The sequence below is a fragment of the Lucilia sericata genome, unplaced genomic scaffold (assembly GCF_015586225.1).
Source record: "Lucilia sericata isolate MDLA Ls3-8-SP2 unplaced genomic scaffold, ASM1558622v1 Contig001481F_arrow, whole genome shotgun sequence".
Lineage (NCBI taxonomy): Eukaryota > Metazoa > Arthropoda > Insecta > Diptera > Calliphoridae > Lucilia > Lucilia sericata.
In genome coordinates, this window is record NW_023995409.1 from 20,121 (window position 1) to 39,891 (window position 19,771).

The 19,771-nt window shown below is 29.5% G+C and overlaps 3 protein-coding genes across 3 annotated transcripts; all 3 read left to right on the forward strand.

The window, feature by feature from the left end:
• The first annotated feature begins 266 nt into the window (after positions 1 to 266).
• Positions 267 to 1,175, forward strand: LOC119611568 (activity-regulated cytoskeleton associated protein 1-like). The gene has a single exon (XM_037967209.1). The coding sequence runs from the start codon at positions 420 to 422 to the stop codon at positions 1,146 to 1,148; it is 729 nt and encodes a 242-aa protein (XP_037823137.1). The 5' UTR covers positions 267 to 419; the 3' UTR covers positions 1,149 to 1,175.
• Positions 1,176 to 5,192: 4,017 nt separating this feature from the next.
• Positions 5,193 to 7,225, forward strand: LOC119611564 (activity-regulated cytoskeleton associated protein 1-like). Its single transcript, XM_037967204.1, has one exon. It carries the CDS (start codon positions 5,342 to 5,344, stop codon positions 6,077 to 6,079), a length of 738 nt encoding a protein of 245 aa, XP_037823132.1. The 5' UTR covers positions 5,193 to 5,341; the 3' UTR covers positions 6,080 to 7,225.
• A 6,773-nt stretch (positions 7,226 to 13,998) lies between these two features.
• LOC119611567 (general transcription factor IIH subunit 1) lies at positions 13,999 to 19,414 on the forward strand. The gene is made up of 6 exons (XM_037967208.1): positions 13,999 to 14,426; positions 14,487 to 14,825; positions 17,808 to 18,770; positions 18,835 to 19,010; positions 19,068 to 19,282; positions 19,349 to 19,414. Exons 1-5 carry the CDS (start codon positions 14,273 to 14,275, stop codon positions 19,191 to 19,193), a joined length of 1,758 nt encoding a protein of 585 aa, XP_037823136.1. The 5' UTR covers positions 13,999 to 14,272; the 3' UTR covers positions 19,194 to 19,282; positions 19,349 to 19,414.
• Positions 19,415 to 19,771: the final 357 nt, after the last annotated feature.

Below are 19,771 nucleotides of genomic sequence, written 5' to 3' on the forward strand. Positions count from 1 at the left end.
AAATAGAATCAGAAAATATGCTCTCTCTCTGCATTAAAATTTAAGTACTGAGAAATCTAATTAATAAGGCCCAAGATAATACACGCTAAAAGGGAAGGAAAAACCCCAATTATTCTCTAGAAAACTTATGTTATGAAAGTGTTAATAATAAGAGAGAAATACCCATTTATACTAGAGATGACTAATATATCAAAACAACAATTTCTCTTTGACCATAAAAAGCCGGCTAATGGACTATATAAACAAACACTTGTTTATGAAATACTTTAGTCTGCTACAAGTTTTCAAGAACTTAACGACCATTTAAATAAATTTCAGAATAACATTCGCCCAAATACCGGTGGCTTTGTTATTAAAGATTAATAGATTTTATACGTCTTCAATTTCAAAGTGTAAAAAATAATAAAACTCCCACAAAAATGGCTCAAATGGTGCAAATGACTACTGAACAATTACAACAACTTATCGAATCGGTACGTGCTTCTGCTGCAGCTGGTACCGTAGTAGCTGAAACTAAGTCCAAAGGAAGTTTTAGTAATTGTTCATCCCGTTTTGGTGGACAACGTGATCATGAAGCTGTTGAGGAATTTATTACCTCAATAGTGACCTATAAAGAAGTCGAATCGATTAGTGATGAAGATGCCTTAAAGGGTGTTTCGTTGCTGTTCTATGGTTTGGCCTCAACCTGGTGGCAGGGTGTGCGTAAGGAAGCTAAAACTTGGAATGATGTTTTGGCTTTGATACGTGATCATTTCTCGCCCACTAAACCGGCCTATCAAATCTATGTGGATATTTTCGATAAGAAACAAGATGATAAAACCGCCATCGATACTTTTGTGTGCCAGAAGAGAGCCCTATTGGCCCAATTGCCCGATGGTAGACATGATGAAGAAACCGAAATTGATTTTGTCTATGGTTTGCTCAACATCAAATATCGTAAACATATTGCTCGTCAAGACTTTAAAACATTCCGTGAATTGTTGGAAAAGGGTCGTGTTATCGAGCATAATATGATGGAAGATGAGGCCAATCAACAGGGTCCTGTTAAGGGTGCCAAGGGCACTAAGAGATGTACTTACTGCAATTTCCGTGGTCACACTTATGATCAATGTCGCAAACGTAAAAATGCCGATAATGAAGATGAATAAAGTCTTTTGAGTACTTTTTTGACTTTAGATTCTAGTCTTTAACTTTAATTATTATTTTTAGTTTAATAAATTTTTATTATTAAGCATTTTGTAACTAGTTTTTAAAAATTAAAAAGATTAAATAAATTTATAAAAGCTGTGCTTTTTATTAAAATATCTGTGCATTTTACTTGATATTCAAATAACTGAGTAAATCGTTTAATGTTTCGTTAACCGATTCTAACGAATTGTTTTTGGTTCCTGATAGTTTGAAACTCTCGAAAATTAAAGAAATTATTAGTTACAATTTAATTGTATATATTGAATTATATATATTTTGGATCCTTATTAGATTATCTGACGAACTAGCTAGGGTTCAAACTAGGGTTCAAAGCTCAAAGGTTGAAATTTCCCACAAATCTTCACAACTGATATGGTTTCTTTGACAATGCAGATGTGTAGTATACTAAGGTCCACGATTTCTCATAGCTCCCAGACAAGTACCCCCCGAATAAACACCCTTAGTTGTACATATTGATTGTTCATCAATCGTGATGAAGTGTTAAGTTTGTTCTATGAGTTCGTTAGTTATATTATTAAGTATAGCGAATATCGGGCCATATCTGATTCTAGGTCCCAAATAAATTCTTCTTTAAAAGATTACTTTAACATTCATAATTGGCTTAAACATTTCAGTATACAAGAGAAACAAGTATTACTCGAATCAAAATTTCTTTATAAAATTTAATAAGAATCATAATTGACCTTAAACCCTTCACTGAAGCCCCTTTTAAAGAAAAACACATAATGATTTTAAGATTGAATTTTCTAAAAATGATTTGATATAATAATATATATAATTCTGCATAAATGTAATATATAAGTAAATAGTGGTAATATAAATGACGAAGGGATCGATCTACATATAAAGATTTAAGTCCATGTATGGGGCCGTCACATAAAATCAATTTTAAATTTACGCCGCTTTGATGGTAATTAAGATTTGACATTAGTATTTCTTTTTGATTCTATTAGGATCATAGGGCCATACGATTTGGAGCCGAATATAACATTCCTATACAGTGATAGGCTTCGCTAAATGCACTTTATTATTTATGTGGATCCCGTTGGGATCCTAATATCCGATGACTTTGAGGACATATTCAAATAATTCTGATGAAAAAGAACACACTAAATAATTCAGATATTTTCTGAAAATGCATTAATTGTACCCACAACATTAAAGTGCTTCCAAAATAATTCGATATAAAGTTATGTAAAATGTTTTTCGAATTTTTATGACTATTATTAATTATGTACTAAACTATTTTTTTTCTAATACGTACTATAAAAAAAACTCTCATAAAGTGACATAAGTTTTTTTTTGTGTTTGGGCAGAAAAACCCCCTTAACTAATCTCTAACACGCATTTCCAAACTTTTAACTAATTTCAAATACTGACGTGTTATTTGTTAACCATACTCGTGTATGGAGTACAATAATAGATAGATATTAATATTAACTCGTCATAATTTTCTCTTTAATCGATTATTTTGGGATCTCTTAGCTGGTATTGCGGTTAAACAATAATTAAAATAAAATTTGCGAGTGTTTAACTAAATCAAAATAAGAATTTAATAAATTGATGAAATAAGTTAACACTAGAAATACCAACGATAAAACATAGAGATATCTTTAAATATAGATAGATAGATAGATAGATAGATAGATAGATAGATAGATAGATAGATAGATAGATAGATAGATAGATAGATAGATAGATAGATAGATAGATAGATAGATAGATAGATAGATAGATAGATAGATAGATAGATAGATAGATAGATAGATAGATAGATAGATAGATAGATAGATAGATAGATAGATAGATAGATAGATAGATAGATAGATAGATAGATAGATAGATAGATAGAATAGATAGATAGATAGATAGATAGATAGATAGATAGATAGATAGATAGATAGATAGATAGATAGATAGATAGATAGATAGATAGATAGATAGATAGATAGATAGATAGATAGATAGATAGATAGATAGATAGATAGATAGATAGATAGATAGATAGATAGATAGATAGATAGATAGATAGATAGATAGATAGATAGATAGATAGATAGATAGATAGATAGATAGATAGATAGATAGATAGATAGATAGATAGATAGATAGATAGATAGATAGATAGATAGATAGATAGATAGATAGATAGATAGATAGATAGATAGATAGATAGATAGATAGATAGATAGATAGATAGATAGATAGATAGATAGATAGATAGATAGATAGATAGATAGATAGATAGATAGATAGATAGATAGATAGATAGATAGATAGATAGATAGATAGATAGAATAGTTAGTAGTTAGTTAGTTAGTTAGTTAGTTAGTTAGTTAGTTAGTTAGTTAGTTAGTTAGTTAGTTAGTTAGTTAGTTAGTTAGTAGTTAGTTAGTTAGTTAGTTAGTTAGTTAGTTAGTTAGTTAGTTAGTTAGTTAGTTAGTAGTTAGTTAGTTAGTTAGTTAGTTAGTTAGTTAGTTAGTTAGTTAGTTAGTTAGTTAGTTAGTTAGTTAGTTAGTTAGTTAGTAGTTAGTTAGTTAGTTAGTTAGTTAGTAGTAGTTAGTTAGTTAGTAGTTAGTTAGTTAGTTAGTTAGTTAGTTAGTTAGTAGTTAGTTAGTTAGTTAGTTAGTAGTTAGTTAGTTAGTTAGTAGTTAGTTAGTTAGTTAGTTAGTTAGTTAGTTAGTTAGTTAGTTAGTTAGTTAGTTAGTAGTTAGTTAGTAGTTAGTTAGTTAGTAGTTAGTAGTTAGTTAGTTAGTTAGTTAGTTAGTTAGTTAGTTAGTTAGTTAGTTAGTAGTTAGTTAGTTAGTTAGTTAGTTAGTTAGTTAGTTAGTTAGTTAGTTAGTTAGTTAGTTAGTTAGTTAGTTAGTTAGTTAGTTAGTTAGTTAGTTAGTTAGTTAGTTAGTTAGTTAGTTAGTTAGTTAGTTAGTTAGTTAGTTAGTTAGTTAGTAGTTAGTTAGTTAGTTAGTTAGTTAGTTAGTTAGTTAGTTAGTAGTTAGTTAGTTAGTTAGTTAGTTAGTTAGTTAGTTAGTTAGTTAGTTAGTTAGTTAGTTAGTTAGTTAGTTAGTTAGTAGTTAGTTAGTTAGTTAGTTAGTTAGTTAGTTAGTTAGTTAGTTAGTTAGTTAGTAGTTAGTTAGTAGTTAGTTAGTTAGTTAGTTAGTTAGTTAGTTAGTTAGTTAGTTAGTTAGTTAGTTAGTTAGTTAGTTAGTTAGTTAGTTAGTTAGTTAGTTAGTTAGTGTAGTTAGTTAGTTAGTTAGTTAGTTAGTTAGTTAGTTAGTTAGTTAGTTAGTTAGTTAGTTAGTTAGTTAGTTAGTTAGTTAGTTAGTTAGTTAGTTAGTTAGTTAGTTAGTTAGTTAGTTAGTTAGTAGTTAGTTAGTTAGTTAGTTAGTTAGTTAGTAGTTAGTTAGTTAGTTAGTAGTTAGTTAGTTAGTTAGTTAGTTAGTTAGTAGTTAGTTAGTTAGTTAGTTAGTTAGTTAGTTAGTTAGTTAGTAGTTAGTTAGTAGTTAGTTAGTTAGTTAGTTAGTTAGTTAGTTAGTTAGTTAGTTAGTTAGTTAGTTAGTTAGTTAGTTAGTTAGTTAGTTAGTTAGTTAGTTAGTTAGTTAGTAGTTAGTTAGTTAGTTAGTTAGTTAGTTAGTTAGTTAGTTAGTTAGTTAGTTAGTTAGTTAGTTAGTTAGTTAGTTAGTTAGTTAGTTAGTTAGTTAGTTAGTAGTTAGTTAGTTAGTTAGTTAGTTAGTTAGTTAGTTAGTTAGTTAGTTAGTTAGTTAGTTAGTAGTTAGTTAGTTAGTTAGTTAGTTAGTTAGTTAGTTAGTTAGTTAGCGCTTATTTCCCACTAAACACATTCGGTTACTGTAGTGTTAAATCTTATCAAAGAGAAGCATTCATATTAGATGATGACTAATACTAATACCGAAGAAAAAACACTAAAGACTCTCCCACCATTTGCCGGCAACTGACTATATATACCGCCAATTGTTTATGAAATTCTTTAGTCTACTGCGAGTTTTCAGAACGCAACGACCACCTATCAAAATAACAACAAAATAACATTCGCCATACTTTCATTGGCTTTGTTATTATCCAACAACCATTTTTTTTTGCTGTAAATCAAAAGTGTTAAAAATAAAATTCCTTCAAAATGGCTCAAATGGTGCAGATGACAACTGAACAATTACAACAACTCATCGAATCGGTACGTGTTTCAGCAGCCGCCGGTAATGTAGTGGCAGAAACCAAATCTAAAGGAAGTTTTAGTAATTGTTATCACCGCTTTGGCGGTCAACGTGATCATGAAGCTGTTGAAGAATTTATTACCTCTATAGTGACCTACAAAGAGGTCGAATCGATTAGCGATGAAGATGCCTTAAAGGGCGTATCCTTGCTGTTCTATGGGTTGGCCTCAACCTGGTGGCAGGGTGTGCGTAAGGAAGCTAAAACCTGGAATGATGTTTTGGCTTTAATACGTGATCATTTCTCGCCCACCAAACCGGCCTATCAAATCTATGTGGATATTTTCGATAAGAAACAAGATGATAAAACCGCTATCGATACTTTTGTGTGCCAGAAGAGAGCCCTATTGGCCCAACTGCCTGAGGGTAGACATGATGAAGAAACCGAAATTGATTTTGTTTATGGTTTGCTCAACATCAAATACCGTAAACATATTGCTCGTCAAGACTTTAAAACATTCCGTGAATTGTTGGAAAAGGGTCGTATTATCGAGCATAATATGATGGAAGATGAGGCCAATCAACAGGGTCCTGTTAAGGGTGCTAAGGGCACTAAGAGATGTACTTACTGTAATTTCCGTGGACACACTTTTGAACAATGTCGCAAACGTAAAAATGCCGATGAGGCATCCAACAATGGCGATTAAAGCAGCAGCAGCAGCAATATTACATTAACCAGAAGAGATTTGTGGACATTTCTTCTCAAAATCTAAAAAGTTCTTAAGGGTAAATGACATCATTAAAGAGAAAGAGTTTAAAAACTCTTTTAGTATTAACTTTATATAGGCTTCTCTTAGTTAAAAGCCCGAGATTTTTCTATACAAATTTTGTTAGTTTTCTTATTTTTATATAAATTTTTTATTTTTTTTTTTTTTAATTTATATAAAAATTTTGTAAATTAAACTTAATATGTATAGATTTTTTTCAGCTTTTAATGACGGGTAACGCCTCTTTAATCTTATTATACATTAAGTTTACGCTAGTTTTACAAACCGGCTTTACAGGCTATGAACGCCTGGACCTAGTTAGTTTATTTCTAAAAATCTTTTAGATTTTAAAGAAATTTACATATAACAAATTAGTAAACATATACAAATAAACCCCATTTTAACGTGTAATGGTGATTTTTCTAAAATTTTAAAATTTTTATAAACTGAAATTTTAAACTAATTTTTCAAAACCCTTAATTAATTTAAGAACTTGTGTCTGAAATTGTTTAAGTGTTAGAGGAAAAATAAGTTTTAAGTTTTAAAGTTATAAATAATTTCAAAATTTAAGGAAAATAACCAAAAAACTGTTATATTAGCAATTTTGAGAAAAAGCTTTTTTAAGAAAACTTTTATTTTAAAATAAAAATTTTGAAATATTTGTATTAATTCTAAGGAAATGATACAAATATTTTAAAATTTTTCTAAAATTAAGTTTTTATTTAAAATCTTTCCTCCATGCAACTAATATAACAAAACCTTTTTCCCCTTAGGGAAAATTTCGTGATTTTAAAAAATTTTGAAAATATTATGATATATATATAACAGCCAAGTAAGGCTGTTATTATCCTTGAAAATTATTAAAACTTTAGAATTATTTTAATTTCTTAAGAACTTTTCTTGAAAATTTCTTAAAAATTTTAAAATATTTCTTTAAGTTTTAACTAATAATCCCCCGATTTGCCATCCTAACTTGGATTTATATTTATTTGTCATTTGTTTTTAAAATTTTCTTTAATTACAAAAAGAGATATTTATATATATTGAGTGTTCATTACACTTTTTGAAATTGTACTACAATGGCTATGTTGACGCCATTCGTACAATTGGCACGCTAGTTAGTACTTTTTAAAATTATCCCAAAACTAAATTTTAAAAAATACTGCCAATGGCACGCCAGCCTTAGTTTTAAGTTTAAGATTTGCTTTAGTATTTCAAAAGAAAATCCTCCAAAAAACTTTAAGGCTTTCTTAACTTTTAGTTTAAAATTTATTAATTAAAGTTTATTTTTTTTATAAACAAAAAAACTAACGACAATATTATATTACAAATTTTATATAAAAACTTTATGAACATTCTACAGTTAGCGCTCTATGGAGGTGGGCCCTCATATAACTCTCGAGTGTTTCTTTAATCCTGCAAAATTGTCTGGTTTTTTGTTTATTTTTTTTTGAACTTTAGTTAATAAGTACACTTTTTTTAGTTTTAAGCATTGTTATTGTAAAACTTATATAAATAATTGTTAACTTTTAAGATTTTGTCACTATTTTTTTAAGAAATTTTGAAAAAAAAAAAACCTAAAAGATCGTACATTTTAAAGACAAAAGAAAAAAGAACTCAGAAAAAAAGCAAAAGAACAAATTAATAAATTAACAAAACAGTGCTTTTTTATAAAAAAAAACTAAATTTTTATGTGTTTTACTTGATATTTTAAAAAGGGCGGGTTGTCAATTTGAATAATATTAGGGAAATTTTGAAAATTTCCCATAAATAAATGTAATTTCGAATATTTGTTTAAAAAAAAGGAGAAAATATTTTATAAATAAAGGTAATTTCAAAAACTTTCTATAAACACAGGAAATTTTGAAAATTTCTCATAAATACGGAACATTTAGAAAAGCTTCTATAAATACAGTGGACGTCCAATAGTACGTATACTCTTTATTACGAATATCCAATAATACGAATGGCAAAATTGTTGCATTGTCTACTCTATAGTACGAATAAAGTCACAATTTTTCTGTTCGATAGTACGAATAACGCATTTTTTATGGGAATTTTGGTTTTATTTACGTATGAATGAAGTTTTTATTATGTTTTTATTTTATTATTTCGGTATCATTCACCTTAAGCTCAGTAATTTTGAAGTTTTTTTGTATTTATTACAAGTGTTTTGTATTTTTAAAAATCCTATACACACAATTTACTGCATGTATACATGTATATATATATTTACAAATCAACAATTATTTACCAAGCAAAAATTTTCATTACCTAGTAATCTAGAAAGTAATATTGGAATCACGTGGAACCTAATTACTTTTGGGGTGAATAACTAATTATTTTTGTTCGACGAGGTTCAAATAATATGTACCTACCTTAAACAAATTAATAAATGGTTACTAATTTGATTACAAAAACTTTGCGAAATAACTAGTTACATATAAACCTACAAATATGTTATGTGATAGCTAGTTATTTTGGGCCGACTTTGTATGTAGTAAAAAAAATAAAAAAATTTTTCGGCCGGGATTTGAACCCAGGCATTCAGTTGTTTTCTATGTTTCTCACTCCAGCCGCTTACTCGATGCTCCATTAACATGTTGCTTTTTATAATTTTGAGAACGGCTTTTTACAAAAATATATAAATGAATGTCATTTTGAAAAAAATATACAGTATCCAGCAGGGCTCGAACCACGAACCCCCTGTTTGTTAAATGAACGACCTAGACAATTGAGCCATAACAAATCCAAATTGTGTTGTTCTTTACCAGTAATAACCTATTCAGCTAAATGAAATAATGTGGATGATAATGAACACTCATTACCAAGTAATGTATGAAATAACTACTGGCTATTACCAAAAATTTCAGATTTTTTACACTATAGTGTTATTAATTTATTTTATTGGAATTTTGATGACCCAAGAGAAGAAATTAAATTGGATGATAACGCCAATGAGGAAAGTATTTTATTAGTTCCCGACAATAACTCTGCTGAGAACAATATTGAAGCCTCAAAAGCGCTGTTATTGAAAAAGCCGTAAGAATCATTTTACAATGTAATAAACCTCGATGTTAAATGATGGATTTTTTAATAAGTAAAATGATATTTATATACATATGTATGTATGAACTGTTAATTTTGAAAGTAGTGTGACTCCACATTCCAAACAATGGGTTTAAGGATAACTATTCTAATTTTTAAGAGAAAATTATAAATTAGAGAATTGTGGTATATTCCATTCAAGTTTCTAATAAAAGTTTTATGTAATCTGAACATTTTAATACATTTTAGAACACATATGTAAATTGCAAATTGTCTTTGGCACACATCTTTTTAAAAACATTAAAATTTAAAACCTTCTACATATATCTCATTTCAACCATTGGACTCACGATACTTTCAAAATTAACAATTCATATACGTAAATATGTCCCTTTTATGCCTGTTTATGTACAAGAAATTTATTTAAAATAATACACATTTATTATATTTTGTTCCGTTATGTAATTTTTCATGAAAAATAAAACAAAAATAAATAAAATCCAATATTTTATGTGTATTATTTGAATTTAAACATACAAAATGTGTTGTTCAATAATACGAATTTTTCGGTATTACGAAAGGGCCTGACACTATATACTTAATTCGTACTAGTGGACGTCCACTGTATAGGAAACTTTTAAAAATGTCCTATAAATAGGAAATTACGCAAATTTTGTGTAAATCAAGAAATTTTGAAAATGTCCTATAATTAAAGGAAATATCGAAAATGTCCTATAAATATAGGAAATTTCGAAAATGTCCTATAAATATGGGAAATTTTATAAATGTTCTTTAAACAAAGAAAATTGCGAAAATTCTCCATAAATATAGAACTATAACTTAAGGCAATTTTGAAAATGTTAGTTAGTTAGTTAGTTAGTTAGTTAGTTAGTTAGTTAGTTAGTTAGTTAGTTAGTTAGTTAGTTAGTTAGTAGTTAGTTAGTTAGTTAGTTAGTTAGTTAGTTAGTTAGTTGGTAGTAGTTAGTTAGTTAGTAGTTAGTTAGTTAGTTAGTAGTTAGTTAGTTAGTTAGTTAGTTAGTTAGTTAGTAGTTAGTTAGTTAGTTAGTTAGTTAGTTAGTTAGTTAGTTAGTTAGTTAGTAGTTAGTTAGTTAGTTAGTAGTTAGTTAGTAGTAGTTAGTTAGTTAGTTAGTTAGTTAGTTAGTAGTTAGTTAGTTAGTTAGTTAGTTAGTTAGTAGTTAGTAGTTAGTTAGTTAGTAGTTAGTTAGTTAGTTAGTTAGTTAGTAGTTAGTTGGTTAGTTAGTAGTTAGTTAGTTAGTTAGTTAGTAGTTAGTTAGAGTTAGTTAGTTAGTTAGTTAGTAGTTAGTTAGTAGTAGTTAGTTAGTTAGTTAGTTAGTAGTTAGTTAGTTAGTTAGTTAGTTAGTTTAGTTAGTTAGTAGTTAGTTAGTTAGTTAGTTAGTTAGTTAGTTAGTTAGTTAGTTAGTTAGTTAGTTAGTTAGTTAGTTAGTTAGTTAGTTAGTTAGTTAGTTAGTTAGTTAGTTAGTAGTTAGTTAGTTAGTTAGTTAGTTAGTTAGTTAGTTAGTTAGTTAGTTAGTTAGTTAGTTAGTAGTTAGTTAGTTAGTTAGTAGTTAGTTAGTTAGTTAGTTTAGTAGTTAGTTAGTTAGTTTAGTAGTTAGTTAGTTAGTTAGTTAGTTAGTTAGTTAGTTAGTTAGTTAGTAGTTAGTTAGTTAGTTAGTTAGTTAGTTAGTTAGTAGTTAGTAGTTAGTTAGTTAGTAGTAGTTAGTTAGTAGTTAGTTAGTTAGTTAGTTAGTTAGTTAGTTAGGTTAGTTAGTTAGTTAGTTAGTTAGTTAGTTAGTTAGTTAGTTAGTTAGTTAGTTAGTTAGTTAGTTAGTTAGTAGTTAGTTAGTTAGTTAGTTAGTTAGTTAGTTAGTTAGTTAGTTAGTTAGTTAGTTAGTTAGTAGTTAGTTAGTTAGTTAGTAGTAGTTAGTTAGTTAGTTAGTAGTTAGTTAGTTAGTTAGTTAGTTAGTTAGTTAGTTAGTTAGTTAGTTAGTTAGTTAGTTAGTTAGTTAGTTAGTTAGTTAGTAGTTAGTTAGTTAGTTAGTTAGTTAGTTAGTTAGTTAGTTAGTTAGTTAGTTAGTTAGTTAGTTAGTTAGTTAGTTAGTTAGTTAGTTAGTTAGTTAGTTAGTTAGTAGTTAGTTAGTTAGTTAGTTAGTTAGTAGTTAGTTAGTTAGTTAGTTAGTTAGTTAGTTAGTTAGTTAGTTAGTTAGTTAGTTAGTTAGTTAGTTAGTTAGTTAGTTAGTTAGTAGTTAGTTAGTTAGTAGTTAGTTAGTTAGTTAGTTAGTTAGTTAGTTAGTTAGTTAGTTAGTTAGTTAGTTAGTTAGTTAGTTAGTTAGTTAGTTAGTTAGTTAGTTAGTTAGTTAGTTAGTTAGTTAGTTAGTTAGTTAGTTAGTTAGTAGTTAGTTAGTTAGTTAGTTAGTTAGTTAGTTAGTTAGTTAGTAGTTAGTTAGTTAGTTAGTTAGTTAGTTAGTAGTTAGTTAGTTAGTAGTTAGTTAGTTAGTTAGTTAGTTAGTTAGTTAGTTAGTTAGTTAGTTAGTTAGTTAGTTAGTTAGTTAGTTAGTTAGTTAGTAGTTAGTTAGTTAGTTAGTTAGTTAGTTAGTTAGTTAGTTAGTTAGTTAGTTAGTTAGTTAGTTAGTTAGTTAGTTAGTAGTTAGTTAGTTAGTTAGTTAGTTAGTTAGTTAGTAGTTAGTTAGTTAGTTAGTAGTTAGTTAGTTAGTTAGTTAGTTAGTTAGTTAGTTAGTTAGTTAGTTAGTTAGTTAGTTAGTTAGTTAGTTAGTTAGTTAGTTAGTTAGTTAGTTAGTTAGTTAGTAGTAGTTAGTTAGTTAGTTAGTTAGTTAGTTAGTTAGTTAGTTAGTTAGTTAGTTAGTTAGTTAGTTAGTTAGTTAGTTAGTTAGTTAGTTAGTTAGTTAGTAGTTAGTTAGTTAGTTAGTTAGTTAGTAGTTAGTTAGTTAGTTAGTTAGTTAGTAGTTAGTTAGTTAGTTAGTTAGTTAGTTAGTTAGTTAGTTAGTTAGTTAGTTAGTTAGTTAGTTAGTAGTTAGTTAGTAGTTAGTTAGTTAGTTAGTTAGTTAGTTAGTTAGTTAGTTAGTTAGTTAGTTAGTTAGTTAGTAGTTAGTTAGTTAGTTAGTTAGTTAGTTAGTTAGTTAGTTAGTTAGTTAGTTAGTTAGTTAGTTAGTTAGTAGTTAGTTAGTTAGTTAGTTAGTTAGTTAGTTAGTTAGTTAGTAGTTAGTTAGTTAGTTAGTTAGTTAGTTAGTTAGTAGTTAGTTAGTTAGTTAGTTAGTTAGTTAGTTAGTTAGTTAGTTAGTTAGTTAGTTAGTTAGTTAGTTAGTTAGTAGTTAGTTAGTTAGTTAGTTAGTTAGTTAGTTAGTTAGTTAGTTAGTTAGTTAGTAGTTAGTTAGTTAGTAGTTAGTTAGTTAGTTAGTTAGTTAGTTAGTTAGTTAGTTAGTTAGTTAGTTAGTTAGGTTAGTTAGTTAGGTTAGTAGTTAGTTAGTTAGTAGTTAGTTAGTAGTTAGTTAGTTAGTTAGTTAGTTAGTTAGTGGTTAGTTAGTTAGTTAGTTAGTTGGTTGGTTAATTAATTAGTCAGTTGCTGGGAATCGAACTCACCACCTCCGGTCTACCAAACTATAAATAATTCATTATAAATAAATGAAATATAGGAAATTTCGAAAATGTCCTACAAATAAAAAAAAATTTTGAAAACTCCCTATAAATAGAGAAATTTCGAAAATATCCTATAAATAAAGTGATAGTTTTCTTCAAATAAAGGAAATTTCGAAAATTCTATATAAATAAAGGAAATTTCGAAATTTTCCCTTAAATAAAGCAAAATACGAAATTTACCTACAAATAAAGAAAATTTCGAAAACTCGTCATAAATAAGGGAAATATCGAAAATTTCTTATAAATATAGGAAATTTCAAAAATTTTCCAAAAAATAAAGGAAGTTTTGAAAATATTCATTTTATTAAGAAAGGAAGTGAAAATAGACCAATTGCTAAGTACCTAAAAATCCCCCTTTTTAGATTTTCATTCAATCACGATCCTATGTGTCTGATTTTATGACTCTAGGTTCAATATTGAAAAGAATCTCAAAGTAGAAAAATGAAAAAGTATTAAAATTCCCTTTTTGTACATAGCATCATCCTGTACATATGTCTGATTTTATGTTTCTGGGTTCATGTTTTCAGAAAAACCAAAGTAGTAGTTGAATATTGAAAAAGTACAAAAATGTCCCTTTTATAGATTTTAATTCTATCAGGATCTTATATTTCTAATTTTATGTTTCTGCATTCAATATTTCGGAAAAGTCAAAAAGTACCAGTTGGAAAACGAAAAAGTACCAGAAAGGAGCCTGCTTATTAATTTTATGTCTTAACGGTGTAATGTTATTAAAAAATCAAAAAGTACCAGGTGAAAAAACAATAAGTACCAAAAATGTCCCTTTTAGAGATTTTCATTAAATGGATATCCTATTATGTTCGATTGTATATTTCAGTATTCAATATTGTAGAAAACCAAATAGTATCAGTTAAGTAAGTAAGCACCTAAAAGTTCCTTTTTATAATTTTAAAAAATTTAAGTTAGAAAATCACAGAAGAAACTTAAGTGTTAAAAAGAGTATGTTTTAAAAAAGAACCCAACTATTTATCCAAATTTAGTGCTATGTGTTTTAACGTGTTTATTTCCTACCACAGTGACACCTACATGTCATTTACTTACAATCAAAACATATGGTTTAACATTCCCCAGTGAATGTCATTTATTAATACAAAGAAACAAACAACAACAAATATTTTGACAGTTTTCAGTTGTTTTTTCCTCGCCGTCACAAATTGTTCTAGAGGAATTCATATATTTTTTTATTTTTATTAAAATTCATAAAAATAGTAAACAATTCAATTAAAAAGAAATAAATATATTATTAAAAATAAATAAAATTTAATTTGAAATATACATTATATAAAATTTAGCTTAAAAAACTGCAGAGCTGTATCTCCTATATTGATATAGAAAGAAAAAACTACGTGCTCCTTTTAATAAGGCGGAAAACCGGACGCTAAAAAAACTTTCAAAATGACCACCAGTAGTGAGGATGTTTTGTTGCAAATGGGAGAAGTACGTTATAAAAAAGGTGATGGCACTCTGTACGTAATGAATGAACGTTTAGCCTGGATGGCAGAAAATCGTGATACAGTGGCGGTGTCTCATAGATTTGCTGATATCAAGAGTAAGTTTTCCTAATATTCATTTGTATATTTTGTTAGTTAATTGTTTTATTTCTTCTTAGCACAAAAAATCTCCCCCGAAGGCAAACCTAAAGTACAATTGCAAGTTGTCCTTCACGACGGCAACACTTCCACATTCCATTTTGTCAATCGTAATGGCCAGCAGGCCATGTTGGCTGATCGTGATAAAGTTAAAGAATTGTTGCAACAATTGCTGCCAAATTTCAAACGAAAAGTTGACAAAGAATTGGAAGAGAAAAATCGTATATTATCGGAAAATCCTCATCTGTTTCAATTGTATAAAGATCTGGTGACTTCACAGGTTTTGACCAGTGATGAATTTTGGAATACACATGCTAAGGAACATGCTTTGAAGAAGGTTAATAAAAAGCAAAGTATAGGTGAGTTAAAATTTAAGAAAATTTTCCTAAAATTAAAAAAAAAACATCGATTTGGAAAACTTCGAAAATCATAATTCAGTTCTAGTTAAATTCTAGTTCATTTTTAGATCAGTTCTAGTTCAGTTCTTGTTGAGTTCTAGTTCAATTCTAGTTCAGTTCTATTTCAGTTCTAGTTCAGTTTTAGTTCAGTTCTAGTTCAGTTCTAGTTCAGTTCTAGTTCAGTTCTAGTTCAGTTCTAGTTCAGTTCTAGTTCAGTTCTAGTTCAGTTCTAGTTAAGTTCTAGTTCATTTTTAGATCAGTTCTAGTTCAGTTCTAGTTCAGTTCTAGTTCAGTTCTAGTTCAGTTTTGGTTCAGTACTAGTTCAGTTATAGAACAGTTTAAGTTCAGTTATAATTCAGTTGTAGTTCTAGTTCTGTTCAAGTTCTAATTCAGTTCTAGTTCAGTTCTAGTTCAGTTCTAGTTCAGTTCTAGTTCAGTTCTAGTTTAGTTCTAGTTCAGTTCTAATTCAGTTCTAGTTCAGTTTTAGTTCAGTTCTAGTCAGTTTTAGTTCATCTTTAGTTCATGTTCATTTCTATTTAATTCTATTTCAGTTCTAGTTCGCTTCTATTTCAGTTCTATTTTAGTTCAGTTTTAGTTCAGTTGTAGTACAGTTCTAGTTCAGTTTTAGTTCAGTCCTTGTTCAGTATTAGTTCAGTTCTAGTTTAGTTCTAGTTCAGTTGTGGTTCAGTTCTAGTTCAGTTCTAGTTTAGTTCTAGTTCAGTTCTAGTTCAGTTCCAGTTCAGTTCTAGTTCAGTTCTAGTTCAGTTCTAGTTCAGTTCTAGTACAGTTCTAGTTCAGTTCTAGTTCAGTTCTATTTCAGTTCTAATTCAGTTCTAGTTTAGTTCTAGTTCAGTTCTAGTTCAGTTCTAGTACAGTTCTAATTCAGTTCTAGTTCAGTTCAGTTCTAGTTCAGTTCTAGTTCAGTTGTAGTTCAGTTGTAGTTCAGTTGTAGTTCAGTTGTAGTTCAGTTCTAGTTCAGTTCTAGTTCAGTTCTAGTTCAGTTCTAGTTCAGTTCTAGTTCAGTTCTAGTTCAGTTCTAGTTCAGTTCTAGTTCAGTTCTAGTTCAGTTCTAGTTCAGTTCTAGTTCAGTTCTAGTTCAGTTCTAGTTCAGTTCTAGTTCAGTTCTAGTTCAGTTCTAGTTCAGTTCTAGTTCAGTTCTAGTTCAGTTCTAGTTCAGTTCTAGTTCAGTTCTAATTTAGTTCTAGTTCAGTTCTAGTTCAGTTCTAGGTCTGTTCTAGTTCAGTTCTAGTTCAGTTCTAGTACAGTTCTAGTTCAGTTCTAGTTCAGTTCTATTTCAGTTCTAGTTCAGTTCTAGTTCAGTTCTAGTTCAGTTCTAGTTCAGTTCTAGTTCAGTTCTAGTTCAGTTCTAGTTCAGTTCTAGTTCAGTTCTAGTTCAGAACTAGTTCAGTTCTAGTTCAGTTCTAGTTCAGTTCTAGCTCTGTTTTAGTTCAGTTCTAGTTAAGTTCTAGTTCAGTTCTAGTTCAGTTCTAGTTCAGTTCAAGTTCAGTTCTAGTTCAGTTCTAGTTCAGTTCTAGTTCAGTTCTAGTTCAGTTCTAGTTCAGTTCTAGTTCAGTTCTAGTTCAGTTCTAGCTCTGTTCTAGTTCAGTTCTAGTTCAGTTCTAGCTCTGTTCTAGTTCAGTTCTAGTTCAGTTCTAGTACAGTTCTAGTTCAGTTCTAGTTCAGTTCTAGTTCAGTTCTAGTTCAGTTCTAGTTCAGTTCTAGTTCAGTTCTAGTTCAGTTCTAGTTCAGTTCTAGTTCAGTTCTAGTTCAGTTCTAGTTCAGTTCTAGTTCAGTTCTAGTCAGTCTAGTTCAGTTCTGGTTCAGTTCTAGTTCAGTTCTAGTTCAGTTCTAGTTCAGTTCTAGTTCAGTTCTAGTTCAGTTCTAGTTCAGTTCTAGTTCAGTTCTAGTTCAGTTCTAGTTCAGTTCTAATTTAGTTCTAGTTCAGTTCTAGTTCAGTTCTAGTTCAGTTCTAGTTCAGTTCTAGTTCAGTTCTAGCTCTGTTCTAGTTCAGTTCTAGCTCTGTTCTAGTTCAGTTCTAGTTCAGTTTATTTCAGTTCTAGTTCAGTTCTAGTTCAGTTCTAGTTCAGTTCTAGTTCAGTTCTAGTTCAGTTCTAGTTCAGTTCTAGTTCAGTTCTAGTTCAGTTCTAGTTCAGTTCTAGTTCAGTTCTAGTTCAGTTCTAGTTCAGTTCTAGTTCAGTTCTAGTTCAGTTCTAGTTCAGTTCTAGTTCAGTTCTAGTTCAGTTCTAGTTCAGTTCTAGTTCAGTTCTAGTTCAGTTCTAGTTCAGTTCTAGTTCAGTTCTAGTTCAGTTCTAGTTCAGTTCTAGTTCAGTTCTAGTTCAGTTCTAGTTCAGTTCTAGTCAGTTCTAGTTCAGTTCTAGTTCAGTTCAGTTCTAGTTCAGTTCAGTTAGTTCAGTTCTAGTTCAGTTCTAGTTCAGTTCTTAGTTCAGTTCTAGTTCAGTTCTAGTTCAGTTCTAGTTCAGTTCTAGTTCAGTTCTAGTTCAGTTCTAGTTCAGTTCTAGTTCAGTTCTAGTTCAGTTCTAGTTCTAGTTCAGTTCTAGTTCAGTTCTAGTTCAGTTCTAGTTCAGTTCTAGTTCAGTTCTAGTTCAGTTCTAGTTCAGTTCTAGTTCAGTTCTAGTTCAGTTCTAGTTCAGTTCTAGTTCAGTTCTAGTTCAGTTCTAGTTCAGTTCTAGTTCAGTTCTAGTTCAGTTCTAGTTCTGTTCTAGTTCAGTTCTAGTTCAGTTCTAGATCAGTTCTGGTTCAGTTCTAGTTCAGTTCTAGTTCAGTTCTAGTTCAGTTCTAGTTCAGTTCTAGTTCAGTTCTAGTTTAGTTCTAGTTCTGTTCTTATTCAGTTCTAGTTCTGTACTAGTACAGTTCATGTTCAGTTCTAGTTCAATTCTAGTGTAGCTCTAGTTCAGTTCTAAAAACATATTATTTTTTCCCCAGGTGTTTCTGGTGCCTTTTTAGCCGACATAAAACCACAGACTGATGGCTGTAATGGCCTCAAATATAATCTCACCGATGATATTATCCATTGTATTTTCAAAACATATCCTGCCGTCAAGCGTAAACATCAAGAAAATGTTCCTGCCAAATTGAGTGAAGCGGAATTTTGGACAAAATTCTTTCAGTCTCATTACTTTCATCGTGATCGCATAACGGCAGGGACAAAGGATATTTTTGCAGAATGTGGTAAAATTGATGATCAAACCCTGAAAGCTGCTGTGCAGCAGGGTGCTGGTGATCCTTTACTCGATCTTAAACAATTTGAAGATGTTCCTTTAGAAGATGGTTTCTGTAGTGTGGCTGGTGATCGTAATACCGTGAATAGTGGTAATATAGTACATCAAAATATGATTAAACGTTTCAATCAACATTCGATAATGGTCTTGAAGACTTGTGCGGATGTTAATGCTGCCTCAAGTGGAGCCGCCACTGGTCCTCTGAATAATCAAGCAAAAGATAGTAAAACTGAAAATGGCTCAGTGGAGAAATCAAAAAATAAAGAAGTCACACAAAATGGTGCAGGCACTAGTACAGTGAATAGTCCCGAGAAACCTTCGAAACGTCAAAAAATTATGGAAAAAATACACTATGAAGATTTGGGTGAACCGCAAGTTGATCCTGATGGCAGCTTGAATTCAGAAGCGAAAAAGAAAACACAACAAATTAATCTTTCCAAAGTGGAACGTTATTTGCATGGACCCATGCCTAGTACCGGTTACGAAATGCATGAGGATCCCAGACGTATGGAAGAGATACAATATCAATTGTTAAGATCTACAGAAAATTGGAATCAACGAGTACCTCATAAAGTATTAGTAAGCTCAACGGCAGCGGTAAATGCCTTGGGTGAACTAAGTCCTGGAGGAGCCCTTATGAGAGGTTTTCAAGAACAGTCGGTGGGACGTAAGTAGCAATAATTAGAAATAATCGAGCATATGTTTAACTATACTTCCATTTTATTCCTTAGAACTTGTACCTCCAGATTTTGAAAAAGATTTGCGTAATTTATATTTAGCTTTGTCGGAATTATTAAAACACTTTTGGCACTGTTTTCCACCCACTACTCAGGAATTAGAAACTAAAGCTTTGAAAATGCACGAAGCTTTGCAGCGTTTTAAAATGGCCAAATTGCAACCCTTTGAGGTAATCTCTTTCATATCAGTAAATGAAACTTTATTTACGTTTTTGTTTATATTTCAGGATCGCTGCTTACAAAAACTCTCTCCTTTGGGCGGCACTTTAACCCAACATTTAAACCGTTTATTACAATCAGCCAATACTAAATTTGTCACTTGGCAAGAACGCAAAATGCGTCAGCATAAATAGCTGCTACTACTGTCTTTAATTTTCAACTATAAGTTTTTATTATTTTGGAGAACCAATGTTACTCTCTTTATTTGAAAAAAAAAATTATGGTAACTTTTGTTGATTTAATTTTGAAAAGGCTTGTTAAGTTAATTATTTTTGTTTTTTTCTTGCAGATTTATAAGTTAATTACAAAATAAACCATTGAAAATCTTAAGCTGTTTTCAACAAATTCAAGATCATAACAAGTAAGTTTTAGATTTTTATTTTCTTTTGCTTGTTTTAGTAAGTAGCTTTCAAAATCTGAACTGCAGATTTTTTTTTTGAGTTTTGTGAGAAAATTGTTTTCAAGTAACTAGTTTTAGTTAGTAGCTTTCGAAAGTCGTACAAAATCTGAACCGCGGATTTTTTTCAAGTTTTTTGTGAAAGTTGTTTTTAAAAAGTTCTTATTATTTAAACAGAAAACTTCTTGCAGCTGATCATCTATAAACATCTCAAATGCAATTTATCTTTGTTGTCAATAAATATCTTCAACAACTGTTGTACTGTTGTATAAAGTTTTTTTGTATTTGTTTATAAGTAAAATTGGGGTCGCGTAA